The 26029-nt window shown below is 39.0% G+C and overlaps 1 protein-coding gene across 1 annotated transcript in view; it reads left to right on the top strand.

Moving 5' to 3' along the window:
- The window catches only part of NXPH2 (neurexophilin 2), a 110215-nt gene extending 84426 nt beyond the window's left edge, over window positions 1-25789 (top strand). Inside the window, exon 2 of the mRNA XM_065880793.1 lies at window positions 24535-25789. Coding sequence (XP_065736865.1) covers window positions 24535-25278 — 744 coding nt within the window. The 3' untranslated portion in view covers window positions 25279-25789. The remainder of the gene's footprint in view (window positions 1-24534) is intronic.
- The last annotated feature ends 240 nt before the right edge of the window (window positions 25790-26029 follow it).

Raw genomic sequence — 26029 nt, 5'->3', positions numbered from 1 at the left:
GACCATCAGATTGTCACAGATACTTTATGGAGGAAGTACTACCGTGAGCTATTTTGAGGCAGATATGACTGAAACAATCATCTGTTACCTCTGATTTCAAGTTTCATGTTTGTTTTAAGATCCTTATTGCACTCATTCATGAAGTTTACAATAATAGTTGTTACACAGTTGAACTCATGTATAACTGTGCATGTAAATGCCATTTGCGTCTCCTGTATTTATTGAGACTCTACAAAAGCTTACTTCAGGAGGAAAAGGTTCCAGAGCTTTGAAAGTGTGAAAATACTTCTCTGGGTAATAAGGAGATATTTAAAGGCTCACAATCAGATCTTAGAAAATTCACTGGACCAGATGCCTGATGGATATGGTTTGACAGGAAATGGTTGCAAGACAGAGCCTGGCCCACTGCCTGTGGTCCTGACCCAGCTCCTAATCCCAGGACCGTACTGTTTGACCTTTCCCAGGACTTCTGAACCAGGTGTGCAGAGACAGCCGGAGAGACAGAGGAGACTTTGATTTTGGTCTGGTTTACAAATGATTGCAGATGGCAAGAAAGAAGCCACAGTTGATCTTAGCCCAGTATCGGATGACTGAAAGAGAGCTCCCAGGATGTATACCTGGTTGTGCCGGTTGTCAGCAAGGTACTTCTAGAAGTTCAGGGAGTTGTGCAGGCATGAACGTCAGCCCAGTAGGTCGGATGAGGAAGCGTTGCAGTCCGTTGATTTCTAACAGAGAGCTCGTAGCCTTCCCAATCCCCTTCTATCCTCGTTGTTAACTGCTGCTTCCACAACCTTGAAGGCAGCATGTTATGTTTTACAAAGTGCAAAACTGGTGGTGTATACTTTTCATGGTTCATTTAAAGTGAGGCTGTCTTTTAAAAAGGGAGATATACGGATCATGAACTCCAGAGAGAGTCTGGGCTGAAGGTGGAGGCCTGTGAATTAGCTTATAGGTATTAGATGAAGACACAGGTATGAGGACCCCTTGAAGGTAACACCCTATAAATTAATCCTTTTAATAATTCCTCCTAACTTTTTCAAATATTATTTTTAATATTTTTATTTAGGTTTCATTGTTCTTTTTTATGTCGAATAACTATAATCTTTTTTTTTTTATTTTATTGGAGTATAGTGGATTTACAATGTTATGTTAGCTTCAGGTGTACAGCACAGTGATTCAGTTATATATACACATATATTCATTCTTTTTCAGAAGCTTTTCTCATATAAGTTATCACAGAATACTGAGTAGAGTTCCCTGTCCTCTACAGTAGAGGTTTCATTATTCTTCTATCCAGTTATCACTACTTATTATTCAGTTCCATTCTCCCAACTTGTAACTCCTTACTCTCCATCTCCACTGTTTTTCTTACTTAACTCCTTTACCAACTACGTTTTATTTAAGATTTAAAGCATTTTCCAGTGTGTCCTAAGAGTAAGGCCTAAAGAAATAAAAAGTTGTGAAAAGTCCAGGATGTTCTGTCAGATTTATGTATTCAGTTTTTACTGGGCACTTACTGTGAATCAAGCACCGTGAAGAACACTGGAAACATAAAGGTGAGCAAGATATGGTAGCTGCCACCAAAGAGTTTACAAGAGGAAGAGTCAAGTAAAACATAACTAATAATAATAATAAACAATATGACAAGTGCAGTGATCTAAACTTTCACAGTTTCCTCTGGGAGCCACATGAAGTCCCTTGATCCTAAATCTGAACCAGCAATTAAGTCACCATCAAGTATCCCTCTACAGTTGACCCTAGAACAGCACAGAGGTTAAGAGTTGCCCACCCCCTGCACAGTCAAAAATCTGGGTACAATCAGCCCTCCATATCCACAGTTCTGCATCCACAGATTCAACCAACCACAGATCGTGTAGTAGTGTAATGCGTAATTAGTGAAAAAAATCTGCATATAGGTGGACCATGCAGTTCAGACCTATGTTGTTCAAGGGTCCACTGTATTCGGTTCTATGGAGAAGACAAGAAAGAAAGAGGTATAATTGAATCATGAAAATAAGACATTCACACATGGATATAATTATTAAAATCAAATGGCAGTGTATCAGAGTTCTTCAAAGGTACAGAACCAGTAGGATAGATGATAGATAGATAGATGATAGATAGATAGATAAATAGACATAGATGATAGAGAGAGAGAGAGAGAGAGAGATAATAGATAATCTAAAGAGCTGTATTTCAAAATATTGGTTCTTGCAATTATGGGGGCTGGCGATTCTGACACCATAGGGCAGACCCCAGAAACTCTTGGGCAAAAGTCGATGCTGTGGGCTTCCCTGGTGGCGCAGTGGTTGAGAGTCCGCCTGCCAATGCAGGGGACAAGGGTTCGTGCCCCGGTTCGGGAAGATCCCACATGCCGCGGAGCGGCTGGGCCCGTGAGCCGTGGCCGCTGAGCCTGTGCATCCGGAGCCTGTGCTCCGCAACGGGAGAGGCCACAACAGTGGGCAAAAAAAAAAAAAAAAAAAAAAGTCGATGCTGCAATCTTGAGGCAGAATGTCTTCTTCCTCAGGGAAGAAGTTTTGCTTTTAAGACACTTCAACTGATTGGATAAGGCCCACTCACAACATCAAGAATAATCTACTTAGAGTCAAACTGTTCGCTCTGGAGAAAACACCAAAGGGTGTGACTGAACAACTTTTGCTGAAGATATTGGGTGTATGACACATGGATCCAATCAACTATCTCAGCATAAACAAGAAGCAGAGACACACTTATCCAGAAAAGATGCTTGGAGGGCACTCTTATTGATGGCTTGGACCCCAGTGAACTACACAGGAAACTGACAAGGTTTTAAGAATTTTATGCCATCAGAAACATTGCCAGGGACTTCCCTGGCGGTCCAGTGATTAGGACTCTGCACTTCCACTGAAGGGGGCATGGGTTGGATCCCCGGTCAGGGAACTAAGATCCCACGTGCCATGCGGGGCAGTCAAAAAAAAAAAAGAAAAAAACTTTTCCAGCCTGAACTGAGAGGCACAGAGACGGGACAAAATAAAGAAAGAATGACTCTGCGGGCAGAGCCATGGATGCAAAGACCAGGGCTGACAATACCTCCTTGGGCTACGACTGAGGGGCTGCTACCGCAGCTCACCCAGAGGACAGTGAGCTTGCTTCTTTCCAGAAAGATCCATGATCCCAAATGATGGAACAGTAAAATGTCCTTCAAGATCTAGGGAGGAGGTCTAGGGGAAACTGACCCAGATTAGAATTTAGATTTTACTCTTAGTAATAGCAAGATTTTTTTCTTCTAGACCATTTGAATTATTATGTGACTGAATACAATGTATTTTCCTTAAAAATAATTAAAGTAATATATAAGATATATATTATTTTTATTACATTTGGAGAAAATATAAATAAATATTAAAATATTAGTAATTGTAAAGACCAATTTTCTTCAGTTTTCTTAGTTTCATTTTCTACAGTAAACTTCATTTTGTACTTAGAAAAAATTTTTATTTATAAGGCAAATGTTATATTATTATTTATATTACATTATTCAAGCTTTTTTGTGTGTCAGGTCCATTACAGTATTAGTGTGGAAAGAGCAGTGACGTGATACAAAAGACTTGATTTCTAGACTTACTGCTACTTCTCAATACTTAGACCTTGGGCAAGTCTCTGAAGTTCTCTCAGGCTACAGAAACTCTGTAATTCTCAGTATAAATGTCAGGAGTGATTAATGCAAAAATAATTTTGACACAGTTATCAGTTTCATATACACAAGCAATATGCATTGAGTTTTTTTTTATTAAATAGATGCTTTTTAGTGTGGAAACTGACACTGATCTTACAAAACATACTTATATTGGACCATCATAAAGCAGCATTTTTATGGAGGATCCTGTAAAAATCCCCAATAGACTATGAATATTTACATTTAAGTGAAATATCATCTGTGTATCTAAAACCATTTGAAAAATTATTTTAAATTACTGAATGTAATGTTTGGTGAAAGATGTAATCAATAAATGCTGACATTTTTAACTGAAAAAAGAAAAATCAACTTATTGGCAAAGTTAACCACATCTACAAAATACCTTCACAGCAGCACCTGGTATTTGCACCTTGTGTTTGCATACTGAGTACTAGAGCCTAGCCTAGTTGGCAATTAAAACTAACCCTCACAGGCAGTATGTGCTAATTGCTGGATTACTGGTAACTGAAGATTGAAATATCAAATGGATTTGATGGTAGAGTACAAAGCCATACACAGTACACCTCTCCTAACCCCTGTCTCCTGCCCTGTCCACCCACCAACCTGCCATGTTTCCTCATCCTGCATTGAAACTCTGCCTAAACTGGCGTAAAAAAATACAATATCTGCCATTTCCACTTCTCCTTTCACTGTTCTTCCCTCTGTTGCAAACTTTCCTTTTTAAATGCCAGCATTTAGGGGTCAAGACACAGATGCCTGTTGTCTTTCCCAGGCCATTATATTTCAGAAGTATTTATGTGTTCCTGTCATGCAAAGCTCTTCTCTCTCATTGAAAACTTGGATGGGGCTTCTAAGGATGGGGGGTGAAAAGAGACAGTGCCACTTACCATGCTGAGTCACTTATTCCTTAACAGTGAAAGGACTGTTTCTATTAGATGATCAAAAGAATACCTTCCGTGACTCTGCAAAACTTGGGTTAAATGAGATTGCACTCTGACCCTGTTTTACTTTGGAAGCATAGCCATAGCCTAACATTTAGCAGCCCTCTACCACAAGGCATCTTAAAATTTACTTCTAGTCTGTTCATAATTTGTTAAAGAGGCCCTTTTATGCAGCTTGCGAATACAAAATGAAATCTGTTTTCTTTCACACCATCTCTTTTCTTTTTTATTGAAATATAGTTGATTTACAATGTTGTGTTAGTTTCAGGTATACAGCAAACTGATTCAGTTTTATAGCTATCTATCTATCTATATATATTCTTCTTCAGATCCTTTTCCCTTATAAGTTATTACAAAATGTTGAGTACAGTTCCCTGTGCTATACAGTAGATCCTTGTTGGTTATCTATTTTATATATAGTAGTGTGTGTCTGTTAATCCCAGACTCCTAATTTATCCCTCCCCCCCAACCTTTAGTAACCATAAGTTTGTTTTCTGTCTGTGGTTCTATTTCTCTTCTGTATATAAGTTCATTTGTATAATTATTTTTAGATTCCACATAAAAGTGATATCATATGATATTTGTCTTTCTCTGTCTAGCTTACTTCACTTAGTATCACACCATTTCTTTTAAATGTTTACAGAAATTATGGTATGTGCATGCACACATGCGTTTATACACGTGATATTTCTGTGTGTCAGAATGTGGGCTTCTGTGTGTGTGTGTGTGTGTGTGTGTAAGATTTTTTGCAGACGTTGTGTCATCGATTTTCCAGATTACTGTCATCAAGATAAAATAAGAATTGCCATATTTAACCTTAGCAATAAAACTATGCCAAGCCTTGCAATCTAGCTTTCTGGCTCTTACTACTAAGATTTCTGTCTTCACATTTATGTTTCCTGTTAGTTCCTATATCAATTTAGAAAAAAGTAAAGGGTAGCTATTAAAAGATATCTGGAAGGTAAAATGAATTTGCTACCCTCAGCAGAAAGGACGTCCATTGTTTAGCTTTCTTCTCCTAAGCAATCATTTGTTTTTCAACTTGCAAGATGAATTTTGAAACAATGCCACATTATGCCACAAAATATTAATAGGTACAATTAATACATTGATATATGTTTGATTCTGTCATTCTTCATTCCCTTTATGCCATTCTTCTTTTAATCTGCTGTGGCAGTTCTGTAATGGAGCACCAGAAATATGACTTCAGGGCAAGCCATACTACTAATCATCAATATAGTGTTGCCGGTTGTCCAGCAGATACGTGTTCTCTTGTCAGCAGGGATGATACTCTGCAAAATTTCGACCCAGAGAAAATGCTTTCCAAAATTCGTTTACAAGCAAAAAATTTAATGGGGTGCTAATTTCGATCATAAGAGGGTTTTTCCCTTTTCTTCCTGCTGAGCAGGTCGTTGTTTCATTTTAACTGAAGGATACGGGACAGAATTGTTAGAGCAATCCAGTTATATAAGCTATATATATATGCAACATAAATGATGCCTGAGACCACGTTTCATTATTGGTTCTATAATTGTTCAGCTATAGTGGGATCTGCAGGCCACCTCTATGTTGTATAGCAGTGGTCACTTTGGGGGTCCTTGGCTTGAATTAATACTACCCCAGTGAAATAATTAATGTATTCTATCAGCAACAGTACTATAAACAAATCTATTAAACCAGTTATTCTTCCAAACTGGCACTTAGCAATGATTGTCACTGTGAAAAAACATTAATAAATGCTTCCAGGATATCCAGTGGGGGCAAGCCAGCTGCCTTTAAAAATATTTGTACAGATCTGTATCAATTTATCTCTAGTAGCATATGCCAGTCCTGTTATCATGGAAAAGCCAATCCTCCCAGCTTGGTATAAATTCACAAGTTTGGAGCACTCAGCTCATTCTGCCTGATCCTGGAAAGTCATAATTATTTTTCCTTGATGGACTACATATTTTTGATGTACTATAAAATAGTTAAGGATACGGCCTTCCTTGTTAATGGAAGGTGATCTATTCAATCTATGCATGGTGCATTATTTCTAATATTGCAAGCATTTCACAGAAAATCAGTATGGGCTATAAATATTTTATATTCAGTGTAAACAACAAAAACTGAAAACATCCACTTGAGGTATAGATGCTATGATTATGGGGAAAAATTCAGTTGTTTTGTTTTATCTTTTATTCATATATTTATTTTAACATCTTTATTGGAGTATAATTGTGTTACATTGTGTTAGTTTCTGCTGTATAACAAAGTGAATCAGCTATACGTATAAATACACCCCCATTACCCTCCCTCTTGCGTCTCCTTCCCACCCTCCCTATCCCAGCCCTCTAGGAGGTCACAAAGCACCCAGCTAATCTCCCTGTGCTATGTGGCTGCTTCCCACTAGCTATCTATTTTACGTTTGGTAGTGTATGTATGTCCATGCCACCCTCTCACTTCATCCCAGCTTACCCTTTCCCCTCCCTGTGTCCTCAAGTCCATTCTCTACATCAGCATCTTTATTCCTGTCCTGCCCTTAGGTTCTTCAAAACCATTTTTTTTTTTTAGATTCCAAATATATGTGTTAGCATACAGTATTTCTTTTTCTCTTTCTGACTTACTTCACTCTGTATGACAAACTCTACATCCATCCACCTCACTACAAATAACTCACTTTCATTTCATTATATGGCTGAGTAATATTCCATTGTATACATGTGCCACATCTTTATCCATTCATCTGTCGATGGACACTTAGGTTGCATCCATATCCTGGCTATTGTAAATAGTGCTGCAGTGAACATTGTGGTACATGACTCTTTTTGAATTATAGTTTTCTCAGGGCATATGCCCAGTAGTGGGATTGCTGGGTCATATGGTAGTTCTATTTTTCCTTTTTAAAGGAACCTCCATAGTGGCTGTATCAATTTACATTCCCACCAACTGTTCAAGAGGGTTCCCTTTTCTGCACACCCTCTCCAGCACTGATTGTTTGTACATTCTGTAGTGATGGCCATTCTGACCTGTGTGAGGTGATACATCACTGTACTTTTGATTTGCATTTCTCTAATGATTAGTGATGTTGAGCATCCTTTCATGTGTTTGTTGGCAATCTGTATATATTCTTTGGAGAGATTTCTATTAAGGTCTTCTGCCCATTTTTAGATTGGATTGTTTGTTTTTTTGATATTGAGCTGCATGAGCTGCTTGTATATTTGGAACATTAATCATTTGTCAGTTGCTTCATTTGCAAATATTTTCTCCCATTCTGAGGGTTGTCTTTTCATCTTGTTTATGGTTTCCTTTGCTGTGCAAAAGCTTTTAAGTTTCATTAGATCCTATTTGTTTATTTTTGTTTCTATTTCCATTTCTCTAGGAGGTGGGTCCAAAAGGATATTGCTGTGATTTACATCATAAAGTGTTCTGCCTATGTTTTCCTCTAAGAGTTTGATAGTGTCTGGCCTTACATTTAGGACTTTAATCCATTTTGAGTTTATTTTTTGTGTATGGTGTTAGGGAGTGTTCTAATTTCATTCTTTTACATGTAACTGTCCAGTTTTCCCAGCACCACTTATTAAAGAGGCGGTCTTTTCTCCATTGTATATTCTTGCCTCCTTTATCAAAGATAAGGTGACCATATGTGTGTGGGATTATCTCTGGGCTTTCTATCTTGTTCCATTGATCTATATTTCTGTTTTTGCGCCAGTACCATATTGTCTTGCTTACTGTAGCTTTGTAGTATAGTCTGAAGTAAGGGAGTCTAATTTCTCCAGCTCCGCTTTGTTCCCTCAAGACTGCTTTGGCTATTCGGGATGTTTTGTGTCTCCATACACATTTTAATATTTTTTGTTCTAGTTCTGTAAAAAATGCTATTGGTAATTTGACAGGGATTGCATTGAATCTGTAGATTGCTTTGGGTAGTATACTCATTTTCACAATATTGATTCTTCCAATCCAAGAACATGGTATATATCTCCATCTGTTGGTATCATCTTTAATTTCTTTCATCAGTGTCTTATAGTTTTCTGCATACAGGTCTTTTGTCTCTCTAGGTAGGTGTATTAATAGGTATTTTATTCTTTTGGCTGCAATGGTAAATGGAACTGTTTCCTTAATTTCTCTTTCAGATTTTTCATCATTAGTGTATAGGAATGCAAGAGATTTCTCTGTATTAATTTTGTATACTGCAACTTTACTGAATTCATTGATTAGCTCTAGTAGTTTTCTGGTGGCATCGTTAGGATTCTCTATGTATAGTATAATGTCATCTGCAAACAGTGACAGTTTTACTTCCTCTTTTCCAATTTGTATCCTTTTAATTTCTTTTTCTTCTCTGATTGCCATGGCTAGGACTTCCAAAACTATGTTGAATAATAGTGGTGAGAGTGGACATCCTTGTCTTGTTCCTGATCTTAGAGGAATGCTTTCAGTTTTTCACCATTGAGAATGACGTTTGCTGTGGGCTTGTTGTACATGGCCTTTATTATGTTCAGGTAGGTTCCCTCTATGCCCACTTTCTGGAGAGTTTTTATCATAAATGTGTGTTGAATTTTGTCAAAAGCTTTTTCTGCATCTATTGAGATGATCATACAGTTTTTATTCTTCAATTTGTTAATATGGTGTATCACATTGATTGATTTGCGTATATTGAAGAATCCTTGCATCCCTGGGATAAATCCCACTTGATCATGGCGTCTGATCCTTTTAATGTGTTGTTGGATTCTGTTTGCTAGTATTTTGTTGAGGATTTTTTCATCTATATTCGTCAGTGATATTGCTCTGTAATTTTCTTTTTTGGTAGTATCTTTGTCTGGTTTTGGTATCGGGGTGATGGTGGCCTCATAGAATGAGTTTGGGAGTGTTCCTTCCTCTGCAATTTTTTGGAAGAGTTTGAGAAGGATGGGTGTTAGCTCTTCTCTAAATGTTTGATAGAATTCACCTGTGAAGCCATCTGGTCCTGGACTTTTGTTTGTTGGAAGATTTTTAATCTCAATTTCATTACTTGTGATTTGTCTGTTCATGTTTTCTGTTTCTTCCTGGTTCAGTCTTGGAAGGTTATACCTTTCTAAGAATTTGTCCATTTCTTCCAGGTTGCCCATTTTATTGGCACAGAGTTGCTTGTAGTAGTCTCCTAGGATGCTTTGTCTTTCTGCGGTGTCTGTTGTAAATTCTCCTTTTTCATTTTTAATTTTATTGATTTGAGTTCCCTTCTTCTTTTTCTTGATGAGTCTGGCTAATGGTTTATCAATTTTGTTTAGCTTCTCAAAGAACCAGCTTTTAGTTTAATTGATCTTTGCTATTGTTTACTTTGTATCTATTTCATTTATTTCTACTCTGATCTTTATTTCTTTCCTTCTGCCGACTTTGGGTTTTGTTTGTTCTTCATTCTCTACTTCCCTTAGGTGTTAGGTTGAATTATTTATTTGAGATTTTTCTTGTTTCTTGAGGTAGGCTTGTATAGCTATAAACTTCCCTCTTAGAAGTGCTTTTCTTACATCCCATAGGTTTTGGATCGTTGTGTTTTCATTGTCTTTTTTCTCTAGGTATTTTTTGATTTCTTCTTTGATTTCTTCAGTGATCTCTTGGTTATTTAGTAACGTATTGTTTAGTCTCCATTTGTTTGTGTTGTTTACATTTTTTTCCCTGTAATTCATTTCTAATCTCACAGTGTTGTGTTCAGAAAAGATGCTTGATATGATTTCAGTTTTCTTAAATTTACTTAGGCTTGATTTGTGACCTAAGATGTGATCTATCCTGGAGAATGTTCCATGAGCACTTTAGAAGAAAGTGTAATCTGCTGTTTTTGGATGGAATGTCTTATGAATATCAATTAAATCTATCTGGTCTATTGTGTCATTTAAAGCTTCTGTTTCCTTATTTATTTTCATTTTGGATGATCTGTCCATTGGTGTAAATGAGGTGTTAAAGTCCCCCACTATTATTGTGTTACTGTCGATTTCCTCTTTTAGATCTGTTAGAAGCTGCCTTATGTATTGAGATGCTCCTATGTTGGGTGCATACATATTTATAATTGTTATATCTTCTTCTTGGATCAATCCCTTGATCATTATGTAGTGTCCTTCCTTGTCTCTTGTAACATTATTTATTTTAAAGTGTATTTATTTCTGATATGAGTATTGCTACTCCAGCTTTCTTGTGATTTCCATTTGCATGGAATATCTTTTTCCATCCCCTCACTTTCAGTCTGTATGTGTCCCTAGGTCTGAAATGGGTCTCTTGTTGACAGCATATACATGGGTCTTGTTTTTATGTCCATTCAGCAAGCCTGGTTCTTTTGGTTGGAGCATTTAATCCATTCGTGTTTAAGGTAATTATCAATATGTATGTTCCTGTTACCATTTTCTTAATTGTTTGGGGTTTCTTTTTGTAGTTCCTTTTCTTCTCTTGTGTTTCCCACTTAGAGAAGTTCCTTTAGCATTTGTTGTAGAGCTAGTTTGGTGGTGCTGAATTCTCTTAGCTTTTGCTTTTCTGTAAAGCTTTTGATATCTCCATTGAATCTGAATGAGATTCTTGCCAGGTAGAGTAATCTTGGTTGTAGGTTCTTCCCTTTCATCATTTTATCATGCCACTCCCTTCTGGCTTGTAGAGCTTCTGCTGAGAAATCAGCTGTTAACCTTATGGATTAACAGCTGGGAGTTCCCTTGTATGTTATTGCAATTTTTCCCTTGCTGCTTTCAGTAATTTTTCTTTGTCTTTAATTTGTCCCAAGTTTATTACTATGTGTCTCGGCATGTTTCTCCTTGGGTTTATACTGTATAGGACTCTCTGCGCTTCCTGGACTTGGGTGGCTATTTCCTTTCCCATGTTAAGGAAGTTTTCGACTATAATCTCTTCCAATGTTTTTCTCAGGTCCTTTCTCTCTCTCTTCTCCTTCTGGGACCCCTATAATGCAAATGTTGTTGCATTTAATGTTGTCCCAGAGGTCTCTTAGGCTGTCTTCATTTCTTTTCATTCTTTTTTCTTTATTCTGTTCCACAGCAATGAATTCCACCTTTCTGTCTTCCAGGTCACTTATCCGTTCTTCTGCATCAGTTATTCTGCTATTGATTCCTTCTAGTGTAGTTTTCATTTCAGTTATTGTATTGTTCATCTCTGTTGTATTGTTCTTTAATTCTTCTAGGTCTCTGTTAAACAATTCTTGCATCTTCTCAAACTTTGCCTCCATTCTTTTTCCAAGGTCCTGGATCATCTTCGCTATCATTATTCTGAATTCTTTTTCTGGAAGGTTGCCTATCTCAACTTCATTTAGTTGTTTTTCTGGGATTTTATCTTGTTTCTTCATCTGGTATATATCCCTCTGCCTTTTCATCTTGTCTATGTTTCTGTGAATGTGGTTTTTGTTCCACAGGCTGCAGGATTGTAGTTGTTCTTTCTTCTACTGTCTGTCCTCTGTCCTCAATTCTTTTCATTCTTTTTTCTTTATTCTGCTCTGCGGTAGTTATTTCCACTATTTTATCTTCCAGCTCACTTATCCATTCTTCTGCCTCAGTTATTCTGCTATTAATTCCTTCTAGAGAAGTTTTAATTTCATTGATTGTGTTGTTCATCATTGGTTGTTTGCTCTATAGTTCTTCTATTTCCTTGTTAAAAGTTTCTTGTATTTTCTCCATTGTATTTCCAAGATTTTGGATCATCTTTACTATCATTACTCTGAATTCTTTTTCAGGTAGACTGCCTATTTCCTCTTCATTTGTTAAGTCTGGTGGGTTTTTACCTTGCTCCTTCATCTGCTGTGTGTTTCTCTGTCTTCCCATTTTGCTTAACTTACTGTGTTTGGGGTCTCCTTTTCACAGGCTGCAGGTTCACAGTTCCCGTTGTTTTTGGTGTCTGCCCCCAGTTGGTAAGGTTGGTTCAGTGGGTTGTCTAGGCTTCCTAGTGGAGGGGACTGGTGCCTGTGTTCTGCTGGATGAGGCTGGATCTTGTCCTTCTGGTGGGCAGGACCAAGTCCAGTGGTGTGTTTTGATGTGTCTGTGAACTTATTATGATTTTACGCAGCCTGTCTGATAATCGGTGCGTTTGTGTTCCTGTCTTGCTAGTTGTTTGGCATAGCTTGCCCAACACTGGAGCTTGCTGGTCATTGGGTAGAGCTGGGTCTTAACGTTGAGACAGAGATCTCTGGGAGATCTCTGGCTGATTGATATTACGTGGGGCCACAAGGTCTCTGGTGTTCCAGTGTCCTGAACTCTACTCTCCCACCTCAGAGGCTCAGGCCTGACACCTGGCTGGAGCACCAAGACCCTGTCAGCCACATGGCTTAGAAGAAAAGGGAGGGAAAAAAAAGAGAGGGAAAAAAATTGTTTTTAATTAAATAAAATAAAGTTATTAAAATAAAAAGTTTAAAAATATATTATTAAAATAAAAAATGAAAGTAATAAAAAAAAAGAGAGCAACCAAACCAATAAACAAATCCACCAATGACAAGTACTAAAATCTAAACGAAGACAAACATATAAATCAGAAACTAGTCAGTCATATACAGCAAACCCCAAATCTATAGTTGGTCCCAAAGTCCACTGCCTCAATTCTGGGATGAGTCATTGTCTATTCAGGTATTCCAGAGATGCAGGGTACATCACATTGATTGTGGAGATTTAATCTGCTGCTCCTGAGGCTTCCAGATTCCAGATTCCCTTTCTCTTCATTGTTCCCACAGCTCCTGGGGTTCAGCTTTGGATTTGGCCCCGCCTCTGCATGTAGGTCGCCCTCTGCCATCTGTTCTTTGCCCAGACAGGAGGGGGTTAAAGGAGTGGCTGTTTAGGGGGCTCTGGCTCACTCAGACCGGGGGGGAGGGAGGGGTATGGATGCGGGGCGAGCCTGCGGCAGTAGAGGCCAGCATAATATTACAACAGCCTGAGGCGCGCCATGTGTTCTCCCCCCAGATGTTGTCCCTGGATCCCTGGCAGTGGCGGCTGCACAGGCTCCCGGGAGGGGAGGTGTGGGGAGTGAGCTGTGCTTGCACACAGGCTTCTTGGTGGCTGCAGCAGCAGCCTTAGCGTCTCATGCCTGTCTCTTTGGTCTGCACTGATATCCGCAGCTCACGCCTGTCTCTGAAGCTCATTTAGGCAGTGGTCTGAATCCCCTCTCCTTGTGCACCCTGAAACAATGGTCTCTTGCCTCTTAGGCAGTTCCAGACTTTTTCCCAGACTCCCTCCCAGCTAGCCGTGGTGCACTAGCCCCTTCAGACTGTGTTCACGCCGCCAACCCAAGTCCTCTCCCTGGGATCTTAGCTCAGAAGCCCGAGCCTCAGCTCCCAACCCCCACCCACCCCGGCAGGTGAGCAGACAAGCCTCTAGGGCTGGTGAGTGCCGGTCGGCACCGGTCTTCTGTGCAGGAATCTCTCCACTTTGCCCTCCGCACCCCTGTTGCTGTGCTCTCCTCCGCGGCTCCGAAGCTTCCCCCCTCCGCCACCTGCTGTCTCCGCCCAAGAAGGGGCTTCCTAGGGTGTGTAAACCTTTCCTCCTTCACACCTCCCTCCCACTGGTACAGGTCCCGTCCCTATTCTTTTGTCTTTTTTTTTTCTTTTGCCCTACCCAGGTACGTGGGGACTTTCTTGCGTTTTGGGAGGTCTGAGGTCTTCTGCTAACGTTCAGTAGGTGTTCTGTAGGAGTTGTTGCACGTGTAGATGTATTTCTGATGTAATTGTGATGAGAAAGGTGATCTCCATGTCTTACTCCTCCATCATCTTGAAAGTCCTCTCTACCTTTCATTTAGAGCATTCATCAGTTCTTGTGAAAATCATAGACATTAGTCAGATTTGTTGCCTGTTAGCATATCTTCACACACCTATAAGCATAAAGACAAACATACATTATTTCAAAATATTGTTATTTACCCAGAACATACTTGGTTCGTTATCAAGAAGCATTAATATATATTGTAATAATCATATAGGGTAATAGAAAAGTGTTACACCACAGTTATGGCAAAGGTCTGACTGTCCTAGAACCCAAAAAATAACTATTGTTACCTTTAACAGCTCTTAGGAGGTTTAAGGGTGAAACACAAAGCCTGCTAAGGTTGCCACCCCCAAGCACAAGACCTCCAAGTAAGGAATTTAGCACTGACTGAAACTTGGAGCCTATTTATTGTTAAAATAAATGGACATGTACTTTAAATTATAAGATAAATAAGGTCTGAGCATCTAACATATAACATGGTGACTGTAATTGATAATACTGTATTGTATAATTGAAATTTACTAAGAACCCTATCTTAAGGATTCTCACCAAAAAAAAGAAAAGAAAAAAGGTAGCTATGTGAAGGGATGGATGTGTTACTTAAATTACTTGATGGTAGGAATCCTCTCACAATGTAAGCATATATGAAATCATCGTGTTCTACAATTTAAATATATTACTATTTCATTTGTCAATTATACCTCAATAAAGTTGGAAAAGAAAATTAAAAATGAGTGTTTCACTAGGAAAAATATAACTGTTGTCTTACATTGTTATTACACTCTCATTAATAATTATAAACAGGGCTTCCCTGGTGGTGCAGTGGTTGAGAGTCTGCCTGCCGATGCAGGGGACACGGGTTCGTGCTCCAGTCCGGGAAGATCCCACATGCCGTGGAGCGGCTGGGCCCATGAGCCATGGCCGCTGAGCCTGCGCGTCTGGAACCTGTGCTCTGCAATGGGAGAGGCCACAACAGTGAGAGGCCCGCGTACCGCAAAAAAAATAATAATTATAAACAAATCAATATACGATTTGGAACAAGATGAAAAGAAATATAAATACCAAGATTGATTCATTTTCTTGTCACTGATCCATTCATTTTCAACAATCAACTAGTATATCTTGGGTTTCATTTCTCTATAAAGAATAAAGATATTAATTTCTCAATTCTGTTCACCCCCTGCCCGTTGCCTCCTTTTATTAGGACTAGTGCTCCCTGCCTGATATATCTCTCTGTTCATAGATAGATGATAGATAGATAGATATAGACATATATACATATATTTTCAGGCCCTTATGACAACTATTCATCAGTGGGATGTTATTTATGATTATATATGTAATGTTCCTTTTCCCTAATCTTCTGCAAATCGCATGAAGACAGGCACTGCATCTGCCCTGTTTAGCAGTGTGTTCCCAGTGCCCAGAGCACAGGTGCTGAACCTGGAAGGCATTTGATAGATACATGTTGAATCAGTGATTTAAAATGAATGCATTCAAAAGGTACATGCACCCCAATGTTCATTGCAGGACTATTTATAATGGCCAAGACATTGCAACAACCTAAATGTCCATCAACAGATGAATGGATAAAGAAGATGTGGTACATATATGCAATGGAATACTACTCAGGCATAAAAAATGAAATAATGCCATTTGCAGCAACATAGATGGGCCTAGATATTACCACACTAAGTGAAGTCAGACAGAGAAAGACAAATATCGTATGATATCGCTTACATGTGGAATCTAAAATATGACACAAATGAACTTATTTACAACACAGACTCACAAACATAGAAAACAAACTTATGGTTACCAAAGAGGAACAGGGAGAGGGATAAATTAAGAGCTTGGGGTTAACAGATACACACTACTATATGTAAAATAGATAAACAACAAGGTCTTACTGTATAGTACAGGGAACCATATTCAATATCTTGTAATAAACCTATAATGGAAAAGAATCTGAAAAATAATATGTATATATATGTATATATGTGTATGTATATATATATATATATATAACTGAATCACTTTGCTGTATACCTGAAACTAACACAGTATTACAAATCAACTATAATTTAATTTTTTAAAAAATGAAAATAGGGCTTCCCTGGTGGCACAGTGGTTGAGGGTCCACCTGCCGATGCAGGGGACACGGGTTCGTGCCCCGGTCCGGGAAGATCCCACATGCCGCGGAGCGGCTGGGCCCGTGAGCCATGGCTGCTGAGCCTGTGCGTCCGGAGCCTGTGCTCCGCAGCGGGAGAGGCCACAACAGTGAGAGGCCCGCGTACCGCAAAAAAAAAAGAAAAAGAAAGAAAATAAATGAACACATGCATTTGTGACCAAGGTTCCCGGCCTCCGCACTTCTTCCCTGGACTACAGAACTCACCTCCTTACAGGTGTTCCTGCCCCAGGACTCACCTCACTCTAGCTCACTTCCTACCTCAGAGCCTCCTTCGTCTCCTTGAAGTGCAACTCCAACCTTTCATTTTCACCATTTAGGGCAGGCTCAGGAGGGCACATGGCTTGCACAAGGTGATGGGACCTAAGTGACAGTACCAATGTTCCATCCCAGGGCTCCTGACTCCAACTCCTTCCAGGAAATCAAAGCATTACTGTTTCCATTGCTTGCTTTTTCCTGCTTTGGTTTTTACCTGTTCTGATTGGGTTCATCGCCCCTGCTTCTTTCATTCATTCCTTCACTCTTAGAACAATCTTTTACTTACGGAAGTTCAGCCACTGGAGGATGTGCCAACAGATTCTTTTCTGCAATGCACAGACTTGATTGGGACACTCACTTTTTCTCTCCGTCCAATAATTTGCAAGTGCCATGTGGGAGTACCGTAGCGCTCATAGGATGGCAGGCAAAGATAAAAATCAGTGGAGCCATAAACTTACTCCTGCAAAAATAAAGTGGGAATATTTCTAAACCATTTGAGGTTTCCCACTCCCTTAAACAAGGTGTGTTAAGTTCATCCAGTCTCTTGAGCTGTATTTCGAAGCAGTGAGCTTGAAGAGCTATGCTTCAACTACTTAGGAAATTGAAGCATCTCCTTCAACTTCCTGGTGCTGTGTACGTGAAGAGTCGATAGGGGCTAAATAAACGTGTCAATTAGAATTGCTAAACCCCAGACTGGACAGCAAGGCTGGTCTTGATATTTCATCCACAGGTGTTTCTTCAAATAATAAATAAAAAATAATACCTGTTAGGACAGAGCTACTTGAACTGATAATGGTATGCTATACATTGAATGGAATTTGAACCCCAGAAGCTCACATTTTAAATGCCCTCATTTCCTTTCTATTACTCATGGGTGTAGACAAATCTCCTCCCCCTCTTCTTCCCCTGCCCCCCACAGTTTAGGACCCATCCCCACATGCAGCGACAGGGAAGAAGCAAAGCTATCACAATGAGGGACATATAGAAGATGGTTATCCCATAATTACGGCAGAGGTCTGACTGTCTCAGATGCCAAGGGAAAGCGAGTAGTGGTCATGGTCCTGCAGCACCCAGCTTACTATGAATGTAGAACTCTGCTTTGGGAGGCTCTCTTTCCTTAGCTCCATTCCCCTTGGTAAACAGACCTGCAAAGAAAGCCCCACATAAATGTTGATACTGACTCATTGGATGTATAGAGTCAAGTACGATGGAGCTCCAAAACTGAGAAAAGGGACGTTTGAATCTAATATGTTAAGTAATTCCAACTCCATGTGAGATATTTATAGACTAAGCTCTTCTTTATTGAACTATCAATTAACAAAATAGGCCCCATTTTTAAGAAATAAATACTAAATAAAATAGCAATAATAATAACTGATGATGACAGACATACTTATAGCACATAAGAGCGCCAGAATAATTTATGAATAGTGTAGGATTTCCTAAACAACTCTGACGTTATTTGAGATAATTCAGTGATGTGGTAAAGGGTTATAAATTGAAATGCTTGAGAGTTCCTGACATTGAAAAGAAATCAATCCTAAACCAAGTGCCACTGAATTAAATGTAAATTAAACTAAGCTTATAATAACAAAAATGTACAAGCCTTGTGAAAATTCTGAAAGCAAAACTTAAAAAAAAAACCTTCCCTACCTAAGCCAGAGATTAACATCAACAGTGATTAAGTCACGCTGCTAGCATGTACCCTTGAGATGAAGTAATGAAAACGGCACCTTACTTCTGTATTCTTCCTCCCCAAGGCCCAGTCTAATCATGAGAAAAACATCAGACAAACTCTAATTGAAAGGCCTTCTACAAAATGCCTAACCAGTGCTCTCTGCAACATTCAAGGTCATCAAAAACAAGGAACGACCAAGAAATGGTCACAGCCAAGACAAGCCTAAAAATTCATGATGACCAAATGTCATGTGGGACCCTAGATGGCATCCTGGAGCAGATAAAGGACATTAAGGAAAAACTAAGGAAATCTGAATAAAGTATGGACTTTAGTTAATAATAAGGTATAAGCATTGGTTCATTAGTTGTGACAAGTGTAAGATGTTAACAATATAGGAAACTGGGTACAGGGTATTTGGTAACTCTTTGTACCACACAACTTTTCTGTAAACTAAAACTATTCTAAAATAAAATGTTTATTGAAAAATACATAACAAATACGGTTGAAAAAAAAGATCTTCTGGTATAGTATTTGCAAAGGGAGATGCTTTTTAGTTTATAAATTATTTCCATAATTCGTGACAGTTCTCACATCTGCTACTATAAAATTCATTGTACCCTCTCTGCCTCTTGGGAAACAATGCATTTAATTATCAGTGAAATTCAACTCCAGCCTGTTATGAATGATTTGAACTTGTCAGCTCCTTTTCCCCCCTAAAAACAAAAGAACTGAAATGAAATACAGTCTTCTGCCTCTATTTCCTTCCTTCCACCTGCTTCATTTAATTGATGAGGGTTTGAGGTTTTATTAATCTTTTTGAGCTCCTCTCTAAGATGCAGAAAAAGCTAATATGATATCATTGTATCTAGCTAATGTGTGTGCTTTGTGAAATTGATACACCCTGCCAAGACGTAAATTACTTAAGCTTTGATAAATGTGTTGAAATCAGGGAATGTTCAAACAGATAAAACACAGCAATTCCTCTTTTTCTCCCTTTTTTAAACTCCATTTTGTGCATGCCGTTAAATGTTTTTGCATTATTATTGTAATATGGTGGGACCAAAGATAGCAGTGATACTGATATTAGCATAGGAAGCCCCAGCAAGTACAAAAGTAATGGGGGATACAGCCTTGTGTTTTGCAGATAACATCTAACAACCTTGCCTTGGACAGAGTGGTTTGCCAACAGGCTCAGAACCACCTACGGTCCTCTCCCAGCAGGCTATATCACCGAAATTGTCTATATAGGAATGAGGGCACCTGCCAGACACATTGTACTTTCAGATCCTTTGCTGACTCATTTCGTAGGTTGGAATAAAAGATCCACAAACACATTTTGTTGGCAAAAACAGCTCACCTGTCCCTGTGATATGGATATGACTCAGATGTCAGCGAGACTGGAAACACGAGGCAGCATTTGACTGATGCTCTGGGGTTGAGAAAGTCAATTTCTACTCGTTAATGTATCATATGGCACTGAACAAGTTGCTTGATTAACCACTAATCAGTTTCCTGGAGACCGGAGAATCCATAAAATCCTTTGAAAACAATTCTTGGATAGGAGGCATGGGACTACACTTTGGACCACGTAAGAGCCAGCAGTCACTGAATGCCTTTTGCAAGAGATTGGGCTCAGTAATTTCTAGCCATTCTTTTTCTTTTTGGGGGGCTGTGTCAGGTCTTAGTTGCAGCACGTGGGATCTTTGTTGAGGCCTGCAGAATCTTTCCTTACAGCACGGGCTCTTGTAGTTTGCGGCACGCGGGCTCTCTCATTGAGGCACGCAAGCTCAGTAGTTGTGGCACAAGGGCTTAGTTGCCCCGCATCATGTGGGATCCTAGTTCCCCAACCAGGGACGGAACCTGCATCCCCTGCAGCGGAAGGCCGATTCTTTACCACTGGACCACCAGGGAAGTCTCCATCCATTCTTTTATTTAGTCCTTACAATCAACCGGCAAAGGACATAAAGGTGAGAAAATTGGGGCTCACATCAAATACTTCAAGCTAAGGGGGTGATGAGGTCATCAGGCACCAAACCCTATGCTTTTTCCACCATGCTGCTTTCATATTGGGAGTCTGTGGATGAGTGCAGGCAGGGTTGTGGTTGATCCAAACCCCAGTCATCCCCGGTTAGGTCTTTTGAGGTGAAGCATGAGCCCTGGGGACTTTGGTCTCACAACTGTCTTTGTAGACCTGTTTAGGAGAGGGTGCCCTCTCAGCCGTGATGCATGCCTTTAAGAAAATATTCCAGAGAGAAGGCTGAACAAGTTACACCAAAGGGAGAGGAAGTTGGGAGAGGAGGTACAATTGTTGGCTTTTTAAGACAACTAGAAATATATTTACCCTTTTAATTATACTCTTCTACCAATACATCATCATCCAAAAGTTTTTTTAAAATTTGGGTTTAGATTTGGAAATCAGTACTTGTAAGAACCGTCCATGCATTTTAGAGTAAAAAACAGATGAAGTTATACACAGCTTTTCTCACCTTGTTTAATGTTATCAAAGCAAGTGACAACTGTGATGGTCTAGGGCAAAGCAAAAAAACTAAAAGATACATCCATCTACTTTTTTTGTCTAAGGAACTGTCAGTGACTGGTTTTCACTGGAACAGAGAACAATTATAGATCTGTGCTTAATAGTTAAATTTGATTATTTTTATATAGGCCAACCTTAAAATCAAGGGCTCCTCGAGCAGGTTTGAACCTGAAGAGTATTGTGTTAGAATATATTTTTTAGGAATCAAATTTCATTTTAAATTCTCATCTGGAGAATCTTTCCTGAAGAATTGAAAAGCCTTTCTAAAAGCAAATAATCATATCTAATGTATCCTTTTGATAAGCTTAGGTTTTTTTTTTTACACTCATATTTCTTTAGGATGAGTCACATATGTTTGGGTCAAGTTGCTATACCATGTTACTACAAAGAAAATCTTCAGTTTTTTTAAAAGTCAATAAATGACTTTCTGAGTAATTATTATTGACTAATCTCAGAACCATCACATCAGAAGTCCAAGAGATAAAAGAAGGATCTCATAATGTCTATCTCATAAGGGGGCCCATCATGTATTCTAAAATACGCTAATACCAGTTAACTTGAGACTCTACGTGATTGAAGACTTCTTGTTGAACAATGGGTTCAATGTTGGTAGGTTTTCAATAACAGAAAAGGAAGGAGAAAAATAAGGCAAAGGACTAAATCAAGAAAAATGATCCAGGCAGAAAAAACTCAGGAAAATGTGTAATGTAAAACAAACATTTTTTTAAAAAAGAGCATGTTTCTCCTGGTAGTGAAGAGTGTTGTCATACTTGTAAGTGAAAAAAATTTTTTGAACGGAAAATGGATCTTAATTCTGCTAATAAAGTATTCATCAGGAGCATGGTGTGTAAAAGTAAGAATTAAGATTTGGGGGCGTTTTTTGAAAAAGCAAGCTAAAGGGAAATTTACCCTATGAAAGAGAGAATGAAAGGCAGGAGCGAGGGAAGAAGTGAGGAAGTTGTACAAATAGGGGAGTTGAGATCAGGAAGTAAAGAGAAGCTTGAGTACCAGTGATTCTCAGGAACGGTAGTTGTGACTGTCAGCAATGACCAAGCAAGGCACATCTCGTGAAATACTGGAAACAGGCAAAACAATAGGTAATAGACAGCAAGAGTCATAATCAGAGAAAAGAGAAATTGGACCTTGATCAGCAAGGGGTTTCTTATCTGCCCATGTGTCCTTGAATGTCTCCCTGGAGAGAGAACAGGACAAGTCACTTGGACCAGGTTGCATCAGTTCCCAGGAAACTCAAGTCATATCTGGAGCCTGTACTGACCTTCATGAGCTGTATGACCAGTTGATCTGAATGAGGTTTTGTGCACATTATAATTAAGAGTGTTCAAAGACAGAAAGCTAGTTACAGTATCAGAAATACCCAGAGTATTTTGAGCCAGAAATCCTGAGCAATGATACCTCTTTTCCTGGTGAATATGCCAGCCCTTTAACGCCAGGAGAGAGAAAGAAGCATCAACTCAGGATGTGTAAGCCCCTAAGAAGAGGTAGTACGGACTTAGGTTTCCAAAACAGTAAGAACATGCAGCATGCAGTCTGACAAACCTCTGTAATTTAAGTAAAGAGAAAAGAATTTCTAAAAATACCAGACCTGAGTGGGGGAAAGCCTTCGGGAAATTAATCAAAGGGACCAAAACATTATTATGTGCTCCCTCCCCACCAAAGCAAAAAAAGGAAAAATCTACACATATATTTAAGTCCTTGGACTCCTCCTCTAAAGTGTTTGGGTACAAGCTATAGATGAAAACACTTCTCACAAAACTCTATTAAAACTTTTATGAATATATAAAATGTAACCTCATATTATTAAACTCTACCATGTAGTCAGGTGCAATATTAATAATTCAAGGTTTTTTTTTTTTCAAAATTGTATTGAAAGCAATAATTTTTGTAACAACCTGAGACTGGTTTTACCAGGTGCTTTGCCAAGTTTGAAATGGTTGGGGAAACTACATAAACACAGCCCCACTTCTTTCTCATCCTTTTCATCTTGCTGACACTTTTCCAGAGAATCATTACCAGAGTGCTTTGTGCCATTCGAGATAAGAGGCTCTCTGTGTTTCCACTAGAAGCCTCTATTTTCCAGACTTTATAACTCATCCGTAAATATTCACGCCAGGCAACAGATTCATATATTATGATTCTGTCCCTCAAAATTCATATTGACTTAGCTAAGTGATTTTTAGAAATCATGAGGACTCTTACACTACAAAAAGAATAAGAAAAATCAAATGCAAATAAAGTGCTATGTTTCAGTGGGTATGATTTGAGTCAAAATACTGTGGAATCCATAAAACACATGCACATGACTCTTTCCTGGCAATCCTATCTTTCAGGGTATTATTCAGTTGTAACAAAATTTAATTTATCAACTATAGGTCTATTAATTAATTCAAAATGTACATTTCCAATTTACTTCTGTTTCTATAAAGGCAGCTAAATTTGAAATTATATTTTTTCAACTAAAACTTTTGTAGAACTTCCTATTCACACTACTTTTCGTTACAGAATTTGAAGTCAAATTATATCAGAAATTATGAAATTATATGACATAAGCTTTGAATACAATAATACCCTTAGTACCTGCAAAAATATTTTAAGAGTCTTATCAATATCTTATATTCAGGTGGTTTCTAGCTCCATGATAGAAACCTCAGCATTCTGGAGTTGTTTTCTACCTGAAAAAAAAAGATCTTACAAATTTAATGTTTTTATGAAATAAGAGACCAAAATATACTATTTCCCCCAGTCTGGGAAGATAGAATTGTAAAGATTAGGGAACAGAGACTAAAACCACATCAACCCATTAAAATGAAATACAATCAACCCTTGATATCCATGGGGGATCGGTTTCAGGATCCCCTTGGATACCAAAATCCAGGGATGTTTAAGTCGCTTACATAAAATAGTTTAGTATTTGCATGTAACCTATGCACATCCTCCTGTGTATTTTAAATCATCTCTAGATTACTTATAATACCTAATACAATGTAAATACTTGCCAGAGTATGACAAATTCAAGTTTTGCTTTTTGGAAATCTCTGGTTGGGGGCGGGAGTATTGGAGGGGGTTTTCATTTGTTTTTAACTTAATTCAGTGTTGGTCGAATCCACTGGATTCAGAACCTGCAGATACAAAGAGCCAACTGTACTCTCTTCTTGATCTCATCATTTCCGTTTTCGTACTCATGGATTTACATTGCTTGAATTAAATGGTCATCTTGTTACACTGTGGAGCCCAGCTGTGTGTGTGAAATGCTATCTAGCAGGAACTGAAATAAATTACAAGAATTAACCTGGTGGGGCTTCCCTAGTGGCGCAGTGGTTGAGAGTACGCCTGCCGATGCAGGGGACACGGGTTCCCACACATGTGGGAAGATCCCACATGCCACGGAGCGGCTAGGCCCGTGAGCCATGGCCGCTGAGCCTGCGCGTCCGGAGCCTGTGCTCCACAACGGGAGAGGCCACAACAATGAGATGCCCACGTACCGCAAAAAAAAAAAAAAAGAAAAGGCACTCAAAGCCTAACCTAAAGTGTGTTTCTCTTTCTTCTTTTCGAACAGCTATTTTGTGACAGTAAAAAGGTGGTGCATGCCACAGAAGGGCTGGATTGGGAAGACAAAGATGCTGCCGGGACACTGGTGGGAAACGTGGTACACTCAAGGATCATCAATCCTCTGCGTCTGTTTGTTAAACAGTCTCCAGTCCCCAAGCCCGGACACTTGGCGTATGCGGACAGCTTGGAGAACTTTTGGGATTGGCTGGCCAATATCACGGAGGTTCAGGAGCCCTTGGCAAGAACTAAACGGAGGCCAATAGTGAAAACGGGAAAATTTAAGAAAATGTTTGGATGGGGCGACTTCCATTCCAACATTAAAACTGTTAAGCTCAACCTCCTTATCACGGGGAAGATCGTTGACCATGGAAATGGAACCTTCAGTGTTTATTTCCGACATAATTCCACAGGCCTGGGCAATGTTTCAGTGAGTTTGGTACCCCCCTCCAAAGTGGTGGAATTTGAAGTTTCCCCACAGTCTACCTTGGAGACCAAGGAATCCAAATCTTTTAATTGTCGCATTGAGTATGAAAAAACAGATCGGGCGAAGAAGACTGCCCTGTGCAACTTCGACCCGTCCAAGATCTGCTACCAGGAGCAGACTCAGAGCCACGTTTCCTGGTTGTGTTCCAAGCCCTTCAAGGTCATTTGCATCTACATTGCCTTTTACAGTGTTGATTATAAACTTGTGCAAAAGGTCTGTCCTGACTACAATTACCATAGTGAGACTCCATACTTATCTTCTGGCTGAATCTTTCTACAGCCAATAGAAAGGAAGGACAAATATATATTCAATTAGAATGACCAAGAACCAAGCCCAGCTCTTCGTGGTAAGGGATCCCTTTTGTTTCTGGCAGTGAACCTTCATTCCCTATAAGGTTTTCAAACTTAAAAAGAAACATCTTTAAATGTGAATTGTGTTTGTTTCGATCATAAGTACCTGAATCTAAAGAGTAAAACTGTGTATGAAGCCATCGCTCTCACATAGGATGGCTAAGTCCTCCAGGTATTGTTGTTTCTCTAAGAGTCGATGGTAGCAACATGTAACAGGAAAGAACCGAATTATGCATGTGATAAACATTGCTCTTGAAGTGAGCCTGCCTTTGAAGTATGTTTTGGAAGATTACCTTAAAAATAGCAGATGCAGTAAAGCAACTGAAAAGATTGTATTGGGTAGATGAATCGCATTTCTGACACTGAATTCTTTTTTTATTGCTGTCTTTTCTCCCACATCTGTGCTGTCACTGATATGAGACATGAAGGGGTAAAATTTGTTTCAAAACTCATGTGTGCAGTTACAGTGCCACAGTGATTGAGTGGAGTGGGATTTAAACACTTAGCCCTGGTTTGGTCACCAGCCTCAGGATTCTCATGCAGGTAGTAACATTAGTGTATTAAGAAAGCAAATCTGGATATATTGTAAGTCAGTTCAACAATAATGACGATCAGGACGTTTTTAGATTGTTTTGTCAAATTCAGTACTGTGAGGTGGTCAAAGATAT

The sequence above is a fragment of the Phocoena phocoena genome, chromosome 7, assembly GCF_963924675.1.
Source record: "Phocoena phocoena chromosome 7, mPhoPho1.1, whole genome shotgun sequence".
In the NCBI taxonomy this organism is placed as follows: Eukaryota; Metazoa; Chordata; class Mammalia; order Artiodactyla; family Phocoenidae; genus Phocoena; species Phocoena phocoena.
This window is presented reverse-complemented; position numbering and strand designations above follow the sequence as displayed.